The sequence below is a fragment of the Solanum lycopersicum genome, chromosome 1, assembly GCF_036512215.1.
Source record: "Solanum lycopersicum chromosome 1, SLM_r2.1".
NCBI classification, from domain to species: Eukaryota; Viridiplantae; Streptophyta; class Magnoliopsida; order Solanales; family Solanaceae; genus Solanum; species Solanum lycopersicum.
The window spans coordinates 82,787,540-82,805,887 of record NC_090800.1 but is presented as its reverse complement, the minus strand read 5'-3'; the positions used below and the strand labels follow the sequence as shown (position 1 = coordinate 82,805,887).

At 33.0% G+C, this 18,348-nt stretch overlaps 3 protein-coding genes across 5 annotated transcripts; 1 reads left to right on the top strand and 2 right to left on the bottom strand.

The window, feature by feature from the left end:
- Nucleotides 1-1,306: 1,306 nt before the first annotated feature.
- LOC101247473 (F-box protein At5g51380-like) lies at nucleotides 1,307-6,048 on the bottom strand. Of its 3 annotated transcripts, none has more exons than XM_069288204.1 (3): nucleotides 4,361-6,048; nucleotides 3,004-3,617; nucleotides 1,307-2,409 (listed from the first exon to the last, which is right to left on the bottom strand). In XM_069288204.1, the coding sequence occupies exons 1-2, from the start codon at nucleotides 5,596-5,598 to the stop codon at nucleotides 3,350-3,352; spliced, it is 1,506 nt and encodes a 501-aa protein (XP_069144305.1). In that variant the 5' UTR covers nucleotides 5,599-6,048; the 3' UTR covers nucleotides 1,307-2,409; nucleotides 3,004-3,349. The 3 variants fall into 3 exon arrangements, with proteins under 3 accessions (XP_069144305.1, XP_069144300.1, XP_069144306.1); XM_069288199.1 differs by having other exon boundaries at nucleotides 1,307-1,658; XM_069288205.1 differs by lacking the exons at nucleotides 1,307-2,409; nucleotides 3,004-3,617 and adding an exon at nucleotides 3,917-4,062.
- A 543-nt stretch (nucleotides 6,049-6,591) lies between these two features.
- Nucleotides 6,592-10,697, bottom strand: LOC101247169 (uncharacterized). The gene is made up of 3 exons (XM_004231169.5): nucleotides 9,742-10,697; nucleotides 8,132-8,702; nucleotides 6,592-6,937 (listed from the first exon to the last, which is right to left on the bottom strand). Exons 1-3 carry the CDS (start codon nucleotides 10,464-10,466, stop codon nucleotides 6,791-6,793), a joined length of 1,443 nt encoding a protein of 480 aa, XP_004231217.2. The 5' UTR covers nucleotides 10,467-10,697; the 3' UTR covers nucleotides 6,592-6,790.
- Nucleotides 10,698-15,717: 5,020 nt separating this feature from the next.
- On the top strand, nucleotides 15,718-16,056 carry LOC104645456 (non-specific lipid-transfer protein-like). Its single transcript, XM_010317152.1, has one exon. It carries the CDS (start codon nucleotides 15,718-15,720, stop codon nucleotides 16,054-16,056), a length of 339 nt encoding a protein of 112 aa, XP_010315454.1.
- The last annotated feature ends 2,292 nt before the right edge of the window (nucleotides 16,057-18,348 follow it).

Genomic DNA, 18,348 nt, shown 5'->3' with positions numbered 1-18,348 from the left:
CTAAAGAGATAAAACTCCAAAATCCTTCTAATTTTCTTCCAAGAAAGCTTCTACATTTAAACCTTTTTTCTTCTCCGTTTTCGACTTCTTCGCAGAATTACACCTTCTCCTTGTTATCTCATTTTCATGGAGATGTTCGACTAACATGGGATGTTCATCTTGAAAGTAACAAGACAAGCACAGAAGCCAGCAATTCCAATGCTCCAACTCCAAAAACAGGTGAATTTTGTGGATTCTTTCTATGTCTAATCACTAATGATTGTTTATTGAATGAATTAGTAAAAATACTGTAGCAACACAACTTGCTAATCGATGCTTACAAGTCATTTGTATAATTTTAGAGGTATATCTGATCCACTTTCATAACGAGGATATATATAAAGTTGAGGGTATATTATATACCCTTTCTCCTTGTATAAATTTACCTTACCTTGGAAAATGATCAGATTTTGATATGCTGGCCTTGTGTAGCTATCACACCTACGCATTTGCGATATTACGTATACGAAATGTGAATTAGACGGGAAGTCCTAAGGTTATAAAAGTCTAACGTTTGTGCTTCACTCTTTTATTTTTTATTTTCCACACACACATAGAAATAATTTTATATACTAGTAGTTGATATTGAATTATATTATATTGCTAATTATTGATTTTACGACATATATGATAAGTTGCTTGAATTGACAGGTGGGACTGCACGTAAAGAAATAATCTTGATATTTTTCGTGGGTGTGTCCCTCATTTTACCATCGGTCCTCTGTTTAATCTGTGTTTCATGCCGAGCTTTTCTCGAACTAAACCACCGCCGCCAAGTGGCTACTGCCACAGCCTCTATGGCGAGCTTAGCACCAATGCCAATGATTGTGATAGAAGGGCTTGATGAATCCACGATTCAGTCCTATCCCAAAGTGGTTCTTGGTGAAAGCAGGCGAATTTCGGGAATAAAAGTTATGATTTGCGCAATATGCTTGGGTGAGTACAGTGCAGGAGAAACACTCAGATGTATACCTGAATGTGAACATTGCTTCCATGTTGAATGTGTTGATAAGTGGTTGAAGATGAATAGCAGTTGCCCTATTTGCAGAAATTCTCTTCATTCATGATCTTCTCCAGGTGCAAGCCTGTTTAGAATTATTGTATAAATCTTAACATGATTGTGTATATAACTAAAGACGATCAAAAGGGAACTGTAAGTTCTCAAGATTCTTGGTTTGGTTCATTTCAAAAACCATTACTTGTTGGATTCCGTTTAGAAAAGATTCACCAAGCAAATCATGGAGATACAACATCAAATTCAGAAATATCAGAACCAAATAAACATTAGTTTATTACTCTAAAAAGTGAATTGCTGCTGTTTGTCCCTGTAAGTAGTCGAATTTATTGAAACATACATACGCATATCTACATCGTAAGTCAAATAGAGAATAAGCTGACACTTGAAACATGAGGCTACAATTACAACTAGCTACAATAGCAAAACAAACGAGCACAGAATTACTTCTTAGAAAGCAACTTCTTTGGAAGCATCTCCAAAGGTGTGGTTGAGACTTGAGAGCAAGAAAAGCCTGGCTGCACGTTCTCGTAGAGTGCCTCCACATTTCAATCCACGCACTTGAAGTTCTAACTTTAACCTCTCCATGGCGATGACCTAAGGGCTAACACAATCCAATCAAAGTACATATAGTTAGGAATTATTGGTGACAAACACTAGTGCATTTACCAATGAACAGTAACACAAGCTTACTGGAGACGAGGAAAACGTAGAGACCAAACAATAATATCAATGCCAAAATCATAGTATATAGTCCAAATTTAAAGGCATAGTGCATATATCAAAGTATTCATGTCAAACTTCCATACTGTTATCTGAGTCGAAGAGTACAAACTTAGCAGTGGCAGATGAACCAAGCAATGCCTGAAGGCCACAGTTCCAACAAGAACGGAAGACCAATAAACAGAAGAGACACATCCTTTCCCCCCTAAAACACGATTTTTACTCGCAGTAAGGACACATAGGTACCATTTGATTGTGTGGAAAGGAAAACCAAGTACCAGAATATTTTTTTAATTTTTTTTTTCAGAGAATTGGTAAATCAAGTACCAGAAAGATAATTATCTACACTTTTTGATGCATTTAGTAAAAAAATAAAGATGATTGAAATGCACTTAAAAACTTCACCCAGAAAAGATTTTCTCCAAAGTCCTGCACAAATGTAAGGGAAAAAAAAGGGTTTTGTTCTCATTTATACTCCAATTTCTTTCAAACAACGAATACTAGAGAAAGACTTCCCTGCTTTCTATTTTTTTTATTTTACTGCAATTCTCTCAAGAATCATTTTCCAGCAACTTCGTTAACATCCCATTGAAGCCATAAAGGAGTTTTTACCAGTCACTGAAGCAATATCACTGAATTAACACTAAAAACACAAATTAGAAAAGCAGCAGTGCCATCCATCAGCATTCAGCTATGCAAAGTAACAGAAGAAAATAACAAATTAAACTTGGACATTAGCTAAACAATGATTTAAAAAAAAGTATGGGCCATGACAGATGAGGTGTTTCTTAACCCTCTCAAGGATTTCAATGTCAACAATTTATGTTTATCTGGAGTGCAGCCAGCAGGATATAGAAGTGCTGGGACACTCTTACTTAGCCACTAGGGGCACACACACCCAAAAGTTATTTATAAACTGTTATTGATCTCACAGAGAAGGCCATGTAAGCAAGTAACAATCACCGAATTGCAGTCATTGGCAACTTTTGAGCTATCCAGAACAGAAAGGGGCACGCGCAGGGGGTGGAGTGGGGTTGGGGGTTATAACAAGTTGTAGAATTAGCCAAACAAAAAAGTTGAAGCACTGTAATTTTCAATTTGAATAACAACCAGTTGAGAACAAATGGTTACAGCAAGCAGAGAAAGGCTTTAATGATACGTATTGAACAACACATATATACTAAGCAATGGAAATCAACTATACTAATATCAGAGATTATGCATACCTCCAGTTCCACTGCTGAATTAAATTCTTGGAAATCAAAGTTTTTCCAAGTCTGAATCCTTTGAGACTGCATCTTCCCGAGGAACTGGTATAGGTCTTAAATTATTACTGGGTTCAGCATTATTGCTTTCTTTCACACCAGAGCTCACTTCCACAACAATTGGCTCAGAAATACCAGAAGCTTCTTTTTCTGTTTGAGTACTTTCAATTGCAGATGCAATATCAGTGCCAACAGTGAGGCAACAACACTCTGCCCAATATTTTCTGGACTGTCTGGAACGAGTGAAGACAGACTTTCACCTTCATGGTGAAATGCATTTACATTGACATCTTTACCAGTTCACACTCTACTTCCTCCGCAATGATCTACCACCTTTCTGCCCAATACCAGTCCCTTCAAGACCTGATGATAGAAAAGATCGAGAATCTGGCCTCCACTTTAGCTCTTTGAGAACAGAAAACAAAGTTGCTAGTTCTGGCGTTATTTCGCTATCCTTTATATTGTTACATGAGACCACCTTAAGCCTTTCAAGCTCTTTCCATGACTGAACTACCGAATCTAATCCTTCCGTCGTGAGCAATGAGCATCCTTCCAAAGAGAGATTTCTCAGGCTCCTAGAAAAGAAAAAAGTTCCCATTAATCTTGGAAGTGTCACCACATTTATTATGTTATCATTCTACTTATAGAGTTCATGGACAAGCTAGATGCAATCTTCTGTTTAAAAAATAAGTGCTCTGCATCAAATTAGCCATAAAAGACGAATTTGACTCGGTTTTTTTTCTTTAGAGAAAAGCAGTCAACTTATTAAATATTAGATACTGTAGAAAGAAATTTTAGGTGTCAAACTGATTTTGGAACACTTTGTGCATTAAATGATGATAATTTATCTACCTCTCTGACCCCACCAAGGGTCTACTGAAAGCAGCCTCTCAACCTTCTCAAGGTAGGGTTAAGGTATGCGTACACTCTACCCTCCCTGATCCCATTTGTGATATTACATTGGGTTTGTTGTTGTTGTAATTTATCTCATCACTACATTGTTCGTTGCCTCCTTTTTCTCTGAGATTTATAACACAGAATTTAATAAGCAAAGGACTATAGAAGTCTCTTCTGCTGTTTGGGTACAAATCCTTTTAAAGAAATGCACCTATTTTCTATGTTTGCAAACAGATAATTTCTCGCCAAAAAAGTTGGTCATTCAATTGTTAAAGATGAAAATTTCCTTATCCATTCAGCAAGTCTTCCATTTCTACATGCACTCATTAACAATATAATACATCAATTTTAAATTTATCAGATTCTGTTTAAGTTAGAAATGCATATACAATACATAAATAGAATAAATATGTGTTCGTACCGACAAACACTTGCAGCAGCAAATATAGTGTTTTCTAATCCCCAACAATCCCCAAAGACAAGCTCTCGGACAGTCCCACAAACCAGAAACAATGCTCTCACACCTTGCTTATCCCGTAATTGACACTGATGTAAATGTAGCTCATCGAGAGTAGAACAAGAACCCAAGTGCTCATCAGGACCAGGACATGAATCTAGAACCTTACAATGCTGAAGCTTCAAAGTTTTCAAGTTGCTGCAAAATGACAAAGCAGACAACCACCCACCATCCATCCTATGATCACAAAGTATCAATTCTTCAAGCATCTGACAGCACTGCCCAATTGCTTTGATCCCATCATAACTTCCCTCACATCCTACCAGCTCAAGCTTCAGTAAACGCGGACACCCTTGAGCTAAAATTGTCAACCCTATATCTGAAACCATGGAATTATATAATCCATCAATACAACCAACCAATTTCAGTATCTGCAAATTCCTACAGCCAAATAATCCCTTCAATGCAAAGTCATCAGAGAAATGCAATTCCAACTCTTGCAAAGTTTCACACTTTTCACCCAAATAACCGAGCCCCTCTACACTCGCATTTATCAATACTATTCTTCTTAAATTAGCACAACCCTCAACTAAAACCTTAACCCCTCCATCAACCACCTCTTGTCCCAAAAACCCCTCTTTCCCAACAAACCCTCCATGAATAGAGTTTGAATCCAAATGCACCGAAACGAGCCTATGACTCATCACAATTCCCGAATTCCTCCGGGATTTCACACATGCTCGAACTAGGTCAATGTCAATTAAACCCGGAAATCTATAACTAAGCCTTCCAGATTCCAAAAATTCCCAATCTAACAGCTTAATAGACCTAACCAACTTCCCACTAAGCTTACACCAACGCTTACAAACCAATGAATTAGAAATATGTTGGTGTTCCGGAAGCTTCGAAAGCACATTCAACAGCAACTTATCAGAAAGTACGGCGGTATAATCTGGTCCAGAACTAAAACGGGTCGGCTCCCCGTCTTCTTGGGTTAGGGATTGGATATCAGATTCGGGCTCAGACGGTGGAGTAGTGGAATTAGAAACCGATTGAGCTCGCATTTGAAGCACCAATTGCTTCAACGCCTGAGCATCCTTGTTATTCCATATATCCGACAAGCTCGACCGCCGTTTCTTCTTCGCCGCCGCCGCCGCCGATTTCACCTTAGGGTTAGGGTTTTCTTCAGGTGACGTAGGCATTTCTCGCACAGTCAATGTTGAGAATCGAGTCCGGGTTAAAGTTACAAAGACGGGAATCTTTACCTCGAGTTCCGCACCACCTCTCCAACATCGCCAAGCTATAGCTCAATTTTCTCTCTCTACAACTGCTCCATTTTTAGGGTTTTTGAAATCACGAATCTATATATACAGAAAGCTGTATGCATAGTTCCGCAGAAAAATTCTTTAGAAGTTGAAGAAAGGAATACAGTTCTCAACAGATGAGATTTGTGGGGCGCACAATCCTTCTATTTGTGTGTATAGTTTTTTTGTTTTTTTGCACCGAGGTGGTTTAACCAATGCGATAGTGCCACGTACAGAGATAGCTGGGCTTAGGAAACCGTGGCTTTGTTTAATTCGTTGGTGGCGGAGGGAGCACAAGTTGTTGTTCTTTATGTACAACACATGGACATTGATTGCTTTTATAGAAAATATAAATTAGGAAAATAATTTTGGAATCTTTTGCTGAGGGACCCCTTTGTTTTCCTATTATTAGCAAAGTTCTTACGCTAAAGAAGAATTGAGGCCCATGAACTAAAAAGTGGAATGATCATTGCTAAATCATATGGATAATCAATCAAAAGATAATAATTATGCAGTTTTGCTCCAAATCAAAGTTTGCATTTAAACCTTCTACTTTTCTTCCAAGAAAGCTTCTACATTTAAACCTTTTTTCTTCTCCGTTTTCGACTTCTTCGCAGAATTATACATCTCAATTTCATGGAATTGGACAAGCAGAGAAACCAGCAATTACAATGTTCCAACTCCAAATTAGTTCAAAACATTTTCTCTAATTTATGTTTCTATTTTAATTTTCACTTCTAAACGAACCGATACACTATGAGGAAAAAGCTCTAAATTGGAAAAACATGTCTGTGTGTAACGAAAGGTAATCAAACACCATTACTTGCTAGATTCCGTTTAGAAAAGATGCACCAAGCAAGTCATAGTGATACAACAACAAATTCAGAAATATCGGAACCAAATGAACATTAGTCACCTTTTATTACTCTAAAAAAGTGAATTACTACTGTTCGTCCTTGGAAGTTGTTGAAATATATTGAAAAATGCACACGCATATTTACATAGCAAGTAAAACAGAGAATAAGCTGACACTTGAAACATGAGGTTACAATTACAACCAGCTACAATAGCAAAACAGACGAGCACAAAATTACTTCTTAGCAAGCAACTTCTTTGGAAGCATTTCCAAAGGTGTGGTTTTGAGTAAGAAAAGCCTGGCTGCACGTTCTTGCAGGGTGCCTCCACACTTCAACCCACGCACTTGAAGTTCTGACTTTAACTTCTCCATGCCGAGTACCTAACACAACCAAATCAAAAATACATTTAGTTAGGAACTATTGGTAACAAACACTACTGCATTCACCAATGAACAGTAACACAAGCTTACGGGTGATGAGGAAAACATAGAGACCACACAACAATCAATGCAAAAATCATAGTATAAAGTCCCAGTTAAAATAGCATATATATAAAAAAAAATTATTCATGTCATACTTCCATACTGTTATCAGAGTCGAAGAATACAAACTTAGCAGTGGCAGATGAACCAAGCAATGCCCGAATGCCACAGTTCCAACAAGAACGGAAGACCAACAAACAGAAGACACACATCCTTTCCCCCCTAAAACCGATTTTAACTCGCAGTAAGGACACATAGGTACCATTTGATTGTGTGGAAATGGAAAACCAAGTACCAGAAAGTAAATTATTCACACTTTTTGATGCATTTAGTAAAAAATAAAGTTGTTGGACCCAGGAAAGATTTCCTCCGAAGTGCTGCAAATGTAAGGAAAAAGAAATGGTCTTGTTCTCATTTAAACTCCAATTCTTTTCCAACAAAGAATACTAGAGAATGACTTCCCTGCCTTTTTTATTTTTATTTTCTTCAGAATCATTTTCCAGCAACTTTGTTAACATCCCATTGAAGCCAAAAAGAGGTTTTATACTAGTAATTGAAGCGATATCACTGAATCGACATTAAAACACAAATTAGAAAAGCAGCAATGTCATTCGTTATGCAAGAACAGAAGAAAAATAACAATTAAACTCAGACATCAGCTAAGATGATTAAAAAAGTATGGACCATGACAGATGAGGTGTTTATTAACCCTCTTAAGGATTTCACTGTAAACAGGTTACGTTTACCTGCAGTGCAGCCTGCAGGCTATAGAAGTGTTGGGACTCTCCTACTTAGCCACTAGCCCACACACACACACACCAAAATAATTATTTATTAACTGCTATTGATCTCACAGGGAAGGCCATGTAAACAAGTAACAATCTTGAGCCATCCACAACTGAAAGGGACACACGGGGGGGGGTAAATTAGCCAAAGTGAAAAGGTGAAGCATTGTAATCTTAATTTTGATTAACAACCAGTTGAAAACAAATTGCTACAGCAAGCAGAGGAAGCCTTTAATGATACATATTGAACAACACAGATGTAGTAAGCAATGGAGATCAACTATACTATATGAAAGATGATGCATACCTCCAGTTCCGCTGCTGAACTAAACTGCTCAAAATTCAAAGGTTTTTCTAACTCTGAATCCTTTGAGACTGCATCTTCCTGAGGTTCTGATATAGGGCTTAGATTATTACTGGGTTTTGCAGCATTGTTTTCTTTCACACCAAAGCTCCCCTCCACAACAATTGGCTCAGAAGCTTCTTTTTCTGTTTGAATACTTTCAATCACAGATGCAATATCAGTGCCAACACTAGAGGCAACAGCACTCTGCCCAGTATTTTCTGGACTGTCTGGAGTGAGTGAGGACAGACTTTCACTTTCATGGTGAACTGCATTTACATTGACATCTTTACCAGGTTCAAGATTCTTCAGAAGAAGAGTATCCTTTTCTTCCTCGGAGCCACTCTCAGATGCACCACCATCAACTTTTCTGTCAGTTACAGAATCCAAACTTCCCTCTGCTTCTCCATTGGAGTCTGAATTGCCCCCATTATCTATGACGATGGATTTCTCTTTCTCTTCCTCTTCTTCATCACAGTCATCATCATCATCTAGATCTTCGCTATCACTATCGCCCATTATCCTCTTACCCTTCCTACCAAAAATCACAAACTGTAAGTTATAATTCCTTTTTTATAAGATAATAAGTTCATTGAACAAATGAGAAAATTCAACATATAGATTATGTATAAAAACTGTGCAAAAAGTGGAGAATCATCAAAGAAAAAACATAATTTCTACTACGTGCATTCAATCATTTAATCATTGAAAAGTTTACAAGGTTTTCTATCAGGCAGGTAACAAGTACAGTTATGAGTGTTTAATATAATTTACAAGGCTTAGGCAGATTTGAACCTGAGAAACACATCATGGCTCTCCTACCATTTCGTTGACCATTAGGTCTCCCCCTTTGGATTGTTTAATATATATAATAAAAACAAAACAGTGACACTCCACCACTTTATTTTTACAGCAAATTGATTAGGTAAATAGTGGTCGAGCGAAATTGGAGATGGAAAAGTCACAAACCCATTCTAATTAAGGATTCTTATGAACCAACTACAGGAGAACCAACATCCTGTATCAAGTAAGTAAATAAATAATTATATAAAAAGAGAGAATCAGGAAAACCAGGTAGGGAGAACTTCCCCTCCTTTCTGTCCAACTACTTGGTCTTAAGAATGCTGATAATGGATCATTTCCCATAACCGTCCCTGATTGCTCAACATCTGAGCAGACTGTTCCACTCGTTAACCAAGGTTCTATGGTATACAAGAGTATCGCCTATCAAAACTACTTGATTTTGGAAAATACAAAGGATGGAGTCAAAGCACTCACATTAAACTGAAATCTATTTCACTCCCTAAAAAGAACAGAGATGACATTCAATTGTTCCACCCAAGATATGGCTTCCAAAAAGGAACTCAATTCAACATAAAACCACAGCAGACCTAAACCACAAACTAGTCGAGTCACCCACAAATCCTCAATGATCATTCCTCATTCCAATACTAATCCTCAATAGTCATTCCTCATTACAATACTAAAAATTGAGGCTTTTCAAAACAAATTAGTTGTTCTTAAACAAAAAGGGGCAAAAAGAATGCAAGAAATAAAAAGGTGACAGTTCTTACCATATCTTGAGCTTTTTGGACTCTGATTCATTGAGCTCAACCCCCTTCCTTTTAGATGACACGAATCCCTTGAGGGACTCCCTAACTGACCTATCCACTTCCTCCATACACTTAGCAGAATCCTCCCTATACTTCTGCACATACTTATCCGTGTTACTTCCAGTAGCACCCTTTTTACCTTTCTTCGCAGCTTCCTTTGCATTCTTCTTAAGAAACTCATCCGCCATCTTCTCCAATTTCCTCTCTTCTGCTTCTGCTCTCCACTCTTCCAGCTTCTTTTCCGCATTCACATGCCTCAACCTTCTACCACTCATATCCCTACACGCGTCAAAATTATTCGTCTTCTTCTGCCCTGCCTTGGTTGCCGCTCCTCTCAGCAATGAACCAAAGCCTCCTTTACCACCCCTTAGCCGAAGCAACAAATTCACCACAACCGGAAAATTTCTCTTCTCCGGAGACAAATTTGTGAGATTTTCCGGCGACCCGATATTTCGGTTGTCGGGCAACCCGTTTGTGAGATATAGGGTTTGGTGGTCCTGAAGAGGGTAGAACGAATTGAAAGGCAGTAAAAGCTGAAGGTGAGAAGGAATTGAAGTTAGGCTCTGTATTTTGTGCTTTAGGGTTAGGGTGGAGATGGATGGGGTAGTGAAATTTAAGGCTTTGTGCTTTCCGTCGAGGAATTTGACGAGAACTTGATGAATCACTAATCCTTCAGTCATCTCCATTGTCGGTTGATTGATGCCGGTCGATTGATTTTGGTAGTGTCGCGCTTCTTCGCCGGCGATTGAGATTTGGGGGAAAGAGAAATCTAAATTTGGTTCGTTTTTGAACTATATATAAAGAGAGCTCGAATTCTAATCGATTTAGGAAAAAGAAAAAAAGGAGTACCTTAAACCCGGTCAATTCTTGTTTCTTGAACCGGGCCGGTTCTTGCCAAAAGTTAAATTCATCGGATTGGGTTGATGACTGAAAGTAGCGTTTTTGTACCATTCAAGAATTACCTATATAGAAATTATAAAAAAAAATTATATTTTGTCTATTATATTTTTATTGATTAATTAATTAATTTTAGAAATATATTTATTTTGATTAACTTTAAAAATCTATAACTAATTAATTTTATGTGAGTAATTCATTTATTAATTAACTACTTTATTTGTTTATTTATAGTACTTATTCTATAGAATATGATTTTTAAAAAAAATATCAACAATTATGAAACAGAGCTAGTATTTTAGTTATCAATATTATATGTTTCAAATTTCAAATAAAATATAAATAATATTTAATTACTGAGTTTATCATTTTACTATTATTAATTAATAGAGTGTTAAATATATTTATTTATTTTATTTTTTAAGTTATTAATTCATTGTTAATAATTGAAGATATAATATGATAAAGAAAATTATTTTTTTTATTTGTTATAAATGACAAATAGATATACAAATCAAATTTAAAATATTTGATAAGTAAATTCTAGAGTATGACAACAAATGAATTTTTTCACTAGTTAACAATTTTGCATAATTGTAAGTATTAATGGAAGTTTAGTACGGATTTGGCTTCCCTTCGTTATCTCTTTTCATCGCTTCGTCAAGTATATCTCTAGATGAGAGTCATAAGTCTTATTTAAAATTTAATTTTGATCTTTAAACTTTAAACTTTAAATAAGATATATATTTCTCATCTAGAAGTGCATTTGACGAAATAAAGAAAAGGCGTAATGGAGGAAAGTTGGATACATCTAGTACCATTCACATAAAAAATTGATAATGATGATGGTATCAAAACTTGAATTCATCGAATTGCTAGGATAGATAAGAGAGGTGAATCTTTCTTTGGTGTTATACTATCATTAATGAAACCCAATTTGTTTTTGGCTAATAAGGAGATGAGAATTCATCTCTTCTAGTTTTCATAATTGGATCCATTAAAAGCAGTGCTAATAAAAGTCATACTTAAAATTCATTCAAGGCAAGAAATATGGACTTGAGATATCAATCTTCTCTGTATTATATTTTGTGGTCTGACTTGTATTTTAAATTTGTTTCAAATTTTTTTAAAAAAAAACTATGAATATATAAGAAATTATTGCACTACTGCTCTGATAGCATATTGAAAAACGAAAGTAAAAATATGAAAAAACTATCCCTATGTTTATTTATGTATTATACACAATATTTATAGACGAAGAAAATGTCAAACAACATTGCTAACTCATGGCAAAATGTTCTTTTTATCCTAACAAACTCTAATAACTTCTAATTTTACAAGATAGAAATACCATTATACCCTAACTAATGTTCTTCTAGAATCAGCACAATTGACTGATTGGTGATTCTCACACGTGTCCTTCTTTTTGCCGAAGTCGTAATGTGATCACTAAAATTTTTATCAAGTGACACCATTTTCTCTGATTGAATTTTGCATTGTCGAAGTCTGAGACTTATTTTAGGCAACGTCAATTTTAACAAATATTATCTTGTATATGTTTCAAATAAAATACAAATAATGATTGATTTCTAAATTTATCATTTTATCACTATTAATTCATAGGGTGTTAAACATATTTACTTATTACATTTTTAAAAAATATTTACTATATGTTAATAATTGAGAGTATAATGGATAAAAAAAATTATTCTTTCTTGATTTAAAAAAAAATAACAAATAAAATCAAATTTAAAAATATATGACCAATAAATTTCAGGGAGTATGGCAACAAATGAAATTTTTTACTAGTTAACAATTATGCGAAATCATAGGTATTACTGAAAGTCTAGTATCATATTTATCTGAATAAATCAATGATAGTGTCATTCAAAACTTAAATCTTGTCTTTCTTGAGCATCAACATCTTCGGGTTACCTTCATGAATGAAGGTAGTGTTCATAAAATTCACCATTCTGTCGTTGTTGCTTCTTCTTCCTTTCAATTTTGTCATTAATGGTTGTTTTTTATGGTTTTCACTTTTTTTTCCTTTCAATTTTGTCATTAATGATTGGTGTTGTTGCTTCTTCTTCGTCTTCTTTTATAAAAATAAAATTCACCGTATCAAAAATCTGAATCATTTTAATTTAATTATATATCAATAACTCAAAACATCTAAAAGATTGCATATCTAACTCTTAGGACTGACTAGAGGTGATTTTAAGTTGATCAAGATTGAATTCGTCCGTGTATATTTCATGTATAATTAATATGTATTAAAAATCCTTTTAGAGTATCATAATCTATTGTCGACATATAATTTATATATTAATAAGCTATATTGTATAGTTAAGTATATATATACTTTTGGCTTAAGTCATCAGCGGCCTCTTAAAGTTGTCTACATAATTCACTTAGACACCTCAACTAAGTCTAGTACCAATTGAACACTTTTACCTATACAAAAACCGTTCCTATTAAACATTTTTTGATAATCATCAAAAAATGTGAAGAATGTGTAATACACTTGCTGTGACGTGGCAAAATAACTAATTAAAAAATAACATTTGACATTGGGCCCCGAAAATTATAAAAAAAACACACATTTAATATCTAATTTTTTAAAAAAGAAAAAGAAAAAATGAAAATGTCAACCTATTCTACCCCACCTTACCTCACCCCACCCCAACCCCTCATCTTCATCTTCATCTTCTTCCCCAAAACACAATCTTTCTCAAATTACAAAATCTTATTCTTTTTCAATAACTTCAAAATTATTTTTTTTTAAAAATATGTATGTGTATATATATATATATATATATATATATATATATATATATATATATATATATATATATACATCTTCATCTTCTTCCCCAAAACATATTCTTTCTCATACTAAGAATGAAGAAGAAAGAAAATTTTGTTGGCGGTTATTCAACTCTACATCGATGACATTTATAGCTCTAGAATTATTTCTTTCAAATTTTTTGATATCATTTTTGATAAATTTAATAAACACATATAATTTGAGTAAAAATCTTTGTTCGAAAATTGTGATAAATAAATATCGGCTAACTTTTTTTATATGTAAAAATCATTTATCTTCTTTCATCTTCTTCATATTTTTTCCTTCTTTTTATGAAATTTGAAATAAATCATACGAAGACTTTCTTTCAAATCAAAATCTTCATAGTTGATTTTCATTTATCTTCATATTTGGAAGATATAAATTTTTTGTATATATAAAAAAAAAACAATGTTGGAGCTAAAATGAAGAAAGTTTTGTAAACTAAATTATGAAGAAGATGATAGGAAGGGAGTGGGGTACTTTCCTTTTTTGAAAAAAGTGTAAATAAAAGAAGAAAAATATTTTTTTTAAGTTAATTATAATGCCAAGTGTCAATAAAAGAAGAAAAAAATGTAAAAAAAAATAAAAAAGACACTCTTTCAAGTCTTTCACGCGCTTCAGGGAAGTGCAATACACTTTTTCTACCATATCAACATTTTGTGTGTAATAGGTACATGTTTGAACAATTTAGGTGTTCAATAGGTACAAGTCTTAGTTGAGGTGTCTAAGTGAATTATGCGGACAACTTTGAAGGGCGATCGATGACTTAAGCCTATACTTTTTTATAACTTTTACAAATTAATTAAGTATATAGTATAGTAGTCTATATCTCCATGACTTTTGGCTAGTTTTTATATAAATAAAAAAGTACTATATTTATTATAAATTAATTACTTTATTATATTTATTTGAAACTAAATGAAAAAGATAAAAAATAATCATATAACTTTACTTCTCTTATTAAATGATGGATTATAACCCATTAATGAAAAGTAACCAAATTGAGGTCCAAGTCCAAACCAACAATCCAATAATGATAGGACACTAAATCCTTATAAAATCAACAATCAATAATAGAACTATTCAGCAAGAGAAGTTCATTCTCAATCTTTTTTCTTTTTCATATTATGAAACAAATTTAAGATTTAAAGTAATACATAAATTTTATATTACTTCTATAAATTCCTACTCCTTTCTTGATAGTACGTAACAACATTATGTAAGATTTCCTTAGAAGGCTTATGATTTTTAATTTATTTTTGCTTCAAAAAATTAAGTGTCCAGAAATAGTATTTTATTATTTTTTCAAACTTTAAAAAAATATTTAAAAATTATTTTAACTTTAAAATACTTAAAATAAGACAATTTAAACAAACTCTTAGTAATCTATGGTCTTTGTTTATAGTTCTCCTTTTTGTAACCCTTCAGAAATTAAAATTGTCTTAATAGTTCTCAAAAATGGTATCCCCCCCCCCCCGTTCCCCCCCCCCCCTCTTTTTTTTTGTTATATATGTAGCCTTTCTAATTTGCATTTGTTAAAAAACTAAGTAATTTTATTCTTATTTAATGTTTTTTAAGTTAACTTTATAATAAATAATGAGTATGACAAATTTCAAAAATTAAATGCATTTGGATGACTATTTAAATTTTTGAGTTTGTTTTCATAGTCAAATCTTTTCGATCCAAAAATTTTTAAATAGATTTTTCCTACCTCAATTTTCCTATATATTTTGTGTAAAAATGTTTTAATTTGTTTATTGATATTTCTTTTTTCAAAATCAGATATTTTAGAATAGTGAGTGGAAAAAGAAGTTAATGTATGAAGTACTGTAATAAATATTAATTACTTATAGATTTCTTAGATTGGTCAAAGTACATATTTTCAAGATTAATAATGTATTGATTTTATATGTCATCCTAGTGTATAATTAGCTGGATCATAATACTTCAAAATGTAACCTATATAATTGAATTGAACGCCGTCCCAACAAAAAAGGTCAAGAACTAAATCACAGTTTTTGAAATGTGCAGTAATAACAGCATTTCATAATACATGAATGCTAACTGCCCATGAAATTCAGGCAAGAAACCCTTACTTAAAGCTCTCCACACATATATAACAATATAAATACAACTCTTTAGTTCTCCTTTTCACAATCACCAAATCCAAATCCAAAAAGCAAAAAACACAAATGGCGAAGCTGATCTATGCTATGGTCATTCTGTTGTTTGTTTTAGCAACACCAGGAACGAGCAAACCTTCTTGTGAAACAGTTTCGAAAAGGCTAGCCCCTTGTCTTTCGTACATTCAAGGGAGATATCATTCGATCAAGCCATCAGGCAGATGCTGCAGAGGACTGATAGATATAAGTAACATGATGAAAAAGCGCGGCGATTATTCTGCTGTTTGCAAGTGTATAAAGAATAGACTTGTACATACGAATTATGATCCCAAACGCTTTCAGATTGGCTCACAACAATGTCACACAGGGTATACTCTGCCTCCTGTTGGACATACCACTACTTGTTAGTGCAATGGATCTATTATATGTATAAGTGATATATGACATTTGAAAAAATCTCAATCTTTAATAAAAAGTTAAAATTCTATGACTACCACAAATTAAAAAGTTGTGGTAGTGGTAGTATTGGTACTAAATCCTAGTGGGTTGTTCTTGTGTTTGTTTTCATCCCTTGTGCAATTATTTATCAAAAACTGTAACCATTGCATAACTTTGTGTAGCAAAACTGAAGCTTTTTCACAAAATGTGAATAATATATGGCTGAAAATGGTAACGCCAATTCTAGAACTCGTCCAATTAATTAGTCACAAATTTATCAACTCAAACTATTTGTAGAATCGTATCGTACAAGTAATTAATCTAGGTGAATTTTTCCTTAAACACGCCTAGATCCGGAGCGAAAAAGGCAAGAAAATTAGCCAAAAATTCAAAAAAGGATAACAAAATTGAATTGAGAATCAAAAGGGTGGCATTTAGATCTCTAAAAAAAAAAACCTATCTAAATTGGGTAAAAGGAGCAACCATGCGCCGCAGCCTTACAAGTAACGCCCTGCGCCTCCCCTCGCCTCGCCTCTTTCCTTTTTTCTTTTTTTTTTAAAATTATGTTTTAATTTATTTATTTTTTAGTTGGTTAGTGTTTTTTTTAGAAGTTTTTCCTTTTAATTTTTTTTAGTAAAATTTTAAAAAATTATATATTTTATAGTAAGATTTTAAAATAAATGGCAAGATTTTGATATTTTTTTAACTTGAATTAATAAAATCTTCCCAAAATCGGAATGAAAATTTGCTAAAAGAATAAAAAAAACAAATACAAAATAAATAGAAACAACTTCTAATCATGATTTTATATTTTATTTTAACAAATTATTCAAAATAAAATAAAAAATTGAAGGGAAAATTGTACATAATAGCAAACTAATAACTTAAATTAAATGGAATAGCTAGGGTTTGATTTAATTGTGCTCCATAGCAAAAATTAGCTAACATTTGCCAGCGTCTCTCTCCCAAAAATCTCGCTCGCCACTCTCGCTTTATACACAGAAGTGTATAATTCTGTTTCTGTTTTGTATAAAGCGAGAGAAAATTGTATATACACATGCAAAAATGTATATCTTCGTGTTATACACTTAATTATACAATTTACAAACATTTTACTTTAAATATTGCAGAGAAAAATGCCAACGAATTATACAATTTGCAAATTATACAATTGCAGTGAAATACAATTTTCTCTAGCTTTATACAACAGAAGTGTATATATTGTGTTTCTGTTTTTGTATAAAGCGAGAAAAACATATATCTTCTTGTTATACACTTATAATTATGCAATATACATACATTTTAATTCGATTCAACTGTATGCAAAACAAATTATACAATTGCAGCGAAATAGGCCAGCGAATTATACAATTTAGGCCAGCGAATTATACAATTGTATATGTATAGCAAATTATACAGTTTTATGTTTGCTATGGAGCGCAATTATGCAAAGTTTGCTATAGCATACAAATATGAATTTTTTGTTTGCTATATGTGAAAGTTGCCCAAAATTGAAACGAACAAAAAAGTAGATCTCTGCTGCCTGCAGCAGTAATAACAAAAATAAATACTCCTTTCTGTCACATATTAGCTGTCATGTTTTACTTTTTAAAAGTCAATTTAATTAATTTTTATAATTAAATTGAATTAGTTGAATTTAATAAGTTATAATTAAAATAAAGATTTTTTGTATGGTGATTGAAAAGTACTACAAATTATAATTTTTTTCGTGACAATCAATGAAAGTTATATCTTTTAAAATTTACATAACTTTTGAGAAATGAAACATAACAACTAATATGAAACGTTGAGAATAGTTATTCCACGGCTACTTTGCAATTCAGTATTAGTGATTAATTTTTTGGAATCAAGCTTAAGGAATTGTTCTTTAAGTTTGTTGTTAAGTTTGAAATATAATTAAAACTCCATATATTCCGAACTTATATTGAATGTGGTTGATATAAATTTATTTTGATTTTTTTTAATAGTAGTCACAATTAAAAGGAGATATTATTTCTCTCAATTTTTTGCTATAAATGAAATTAAATTACCAAAATCAACATGGATATACTGGTGCGAGTGCTTCACTCTTAATTAGAGTCTCAAGTTCGATTCCTGAGTATAAAAAAAATCCTATTCGGAACACTTTTCCTGTGCACAATCCGAATTTAATAAAACAATTCCATATGATGGATATTGGTTCATACATTTGAAAAATTGGGATGATTATCGAGCCAAAGACATGGGATTTTTATTCTTAAA

Coding starts and splice junctions, on each gene's coding strand:
- LOC101247473 (XM_069288204.1), bottom strand. CDS start 5,598: ATGCCTACGTCACCTGAAGAAAACCCTAACCCTAAGGTGAAATCGGCG. Junction 3,618..4,360: donor GCTGCTGCAAGTGTTTGTCG/GTACGAACACAT, acceptor TTTCTTTTCTAG/GAGCCTGAGAAATCTCTCTT.
- LOC101247169 (XM_004231169.5), bottom strand. CDS start 10,466: ATGGAGATGACTGAAGGATTAGTGATTCATCAAGTTCTCGTCAAATTC. Junction 8,703..9,741: donor TCCAAAAAGCTCAAGATATG/GTAAGAACTGTC, acceptor GATTTTTGGTAG/GAAGGGTAAGAGGATAATGG. Junction 6,938..8,131: donor GTTCAGCAGCGGAACTGGAG/GTATGCATCATC, acceptor TGGTTGTGTTAG/GTACTCGGCATGGAGAAGTT.
- LOC104645456 (XM_010317152.1), top strand. CDS start 15,718: ATGGCGAAGCTGATCTATGCTATGGTCATTCTGTTGTTTGTTTTAGCA.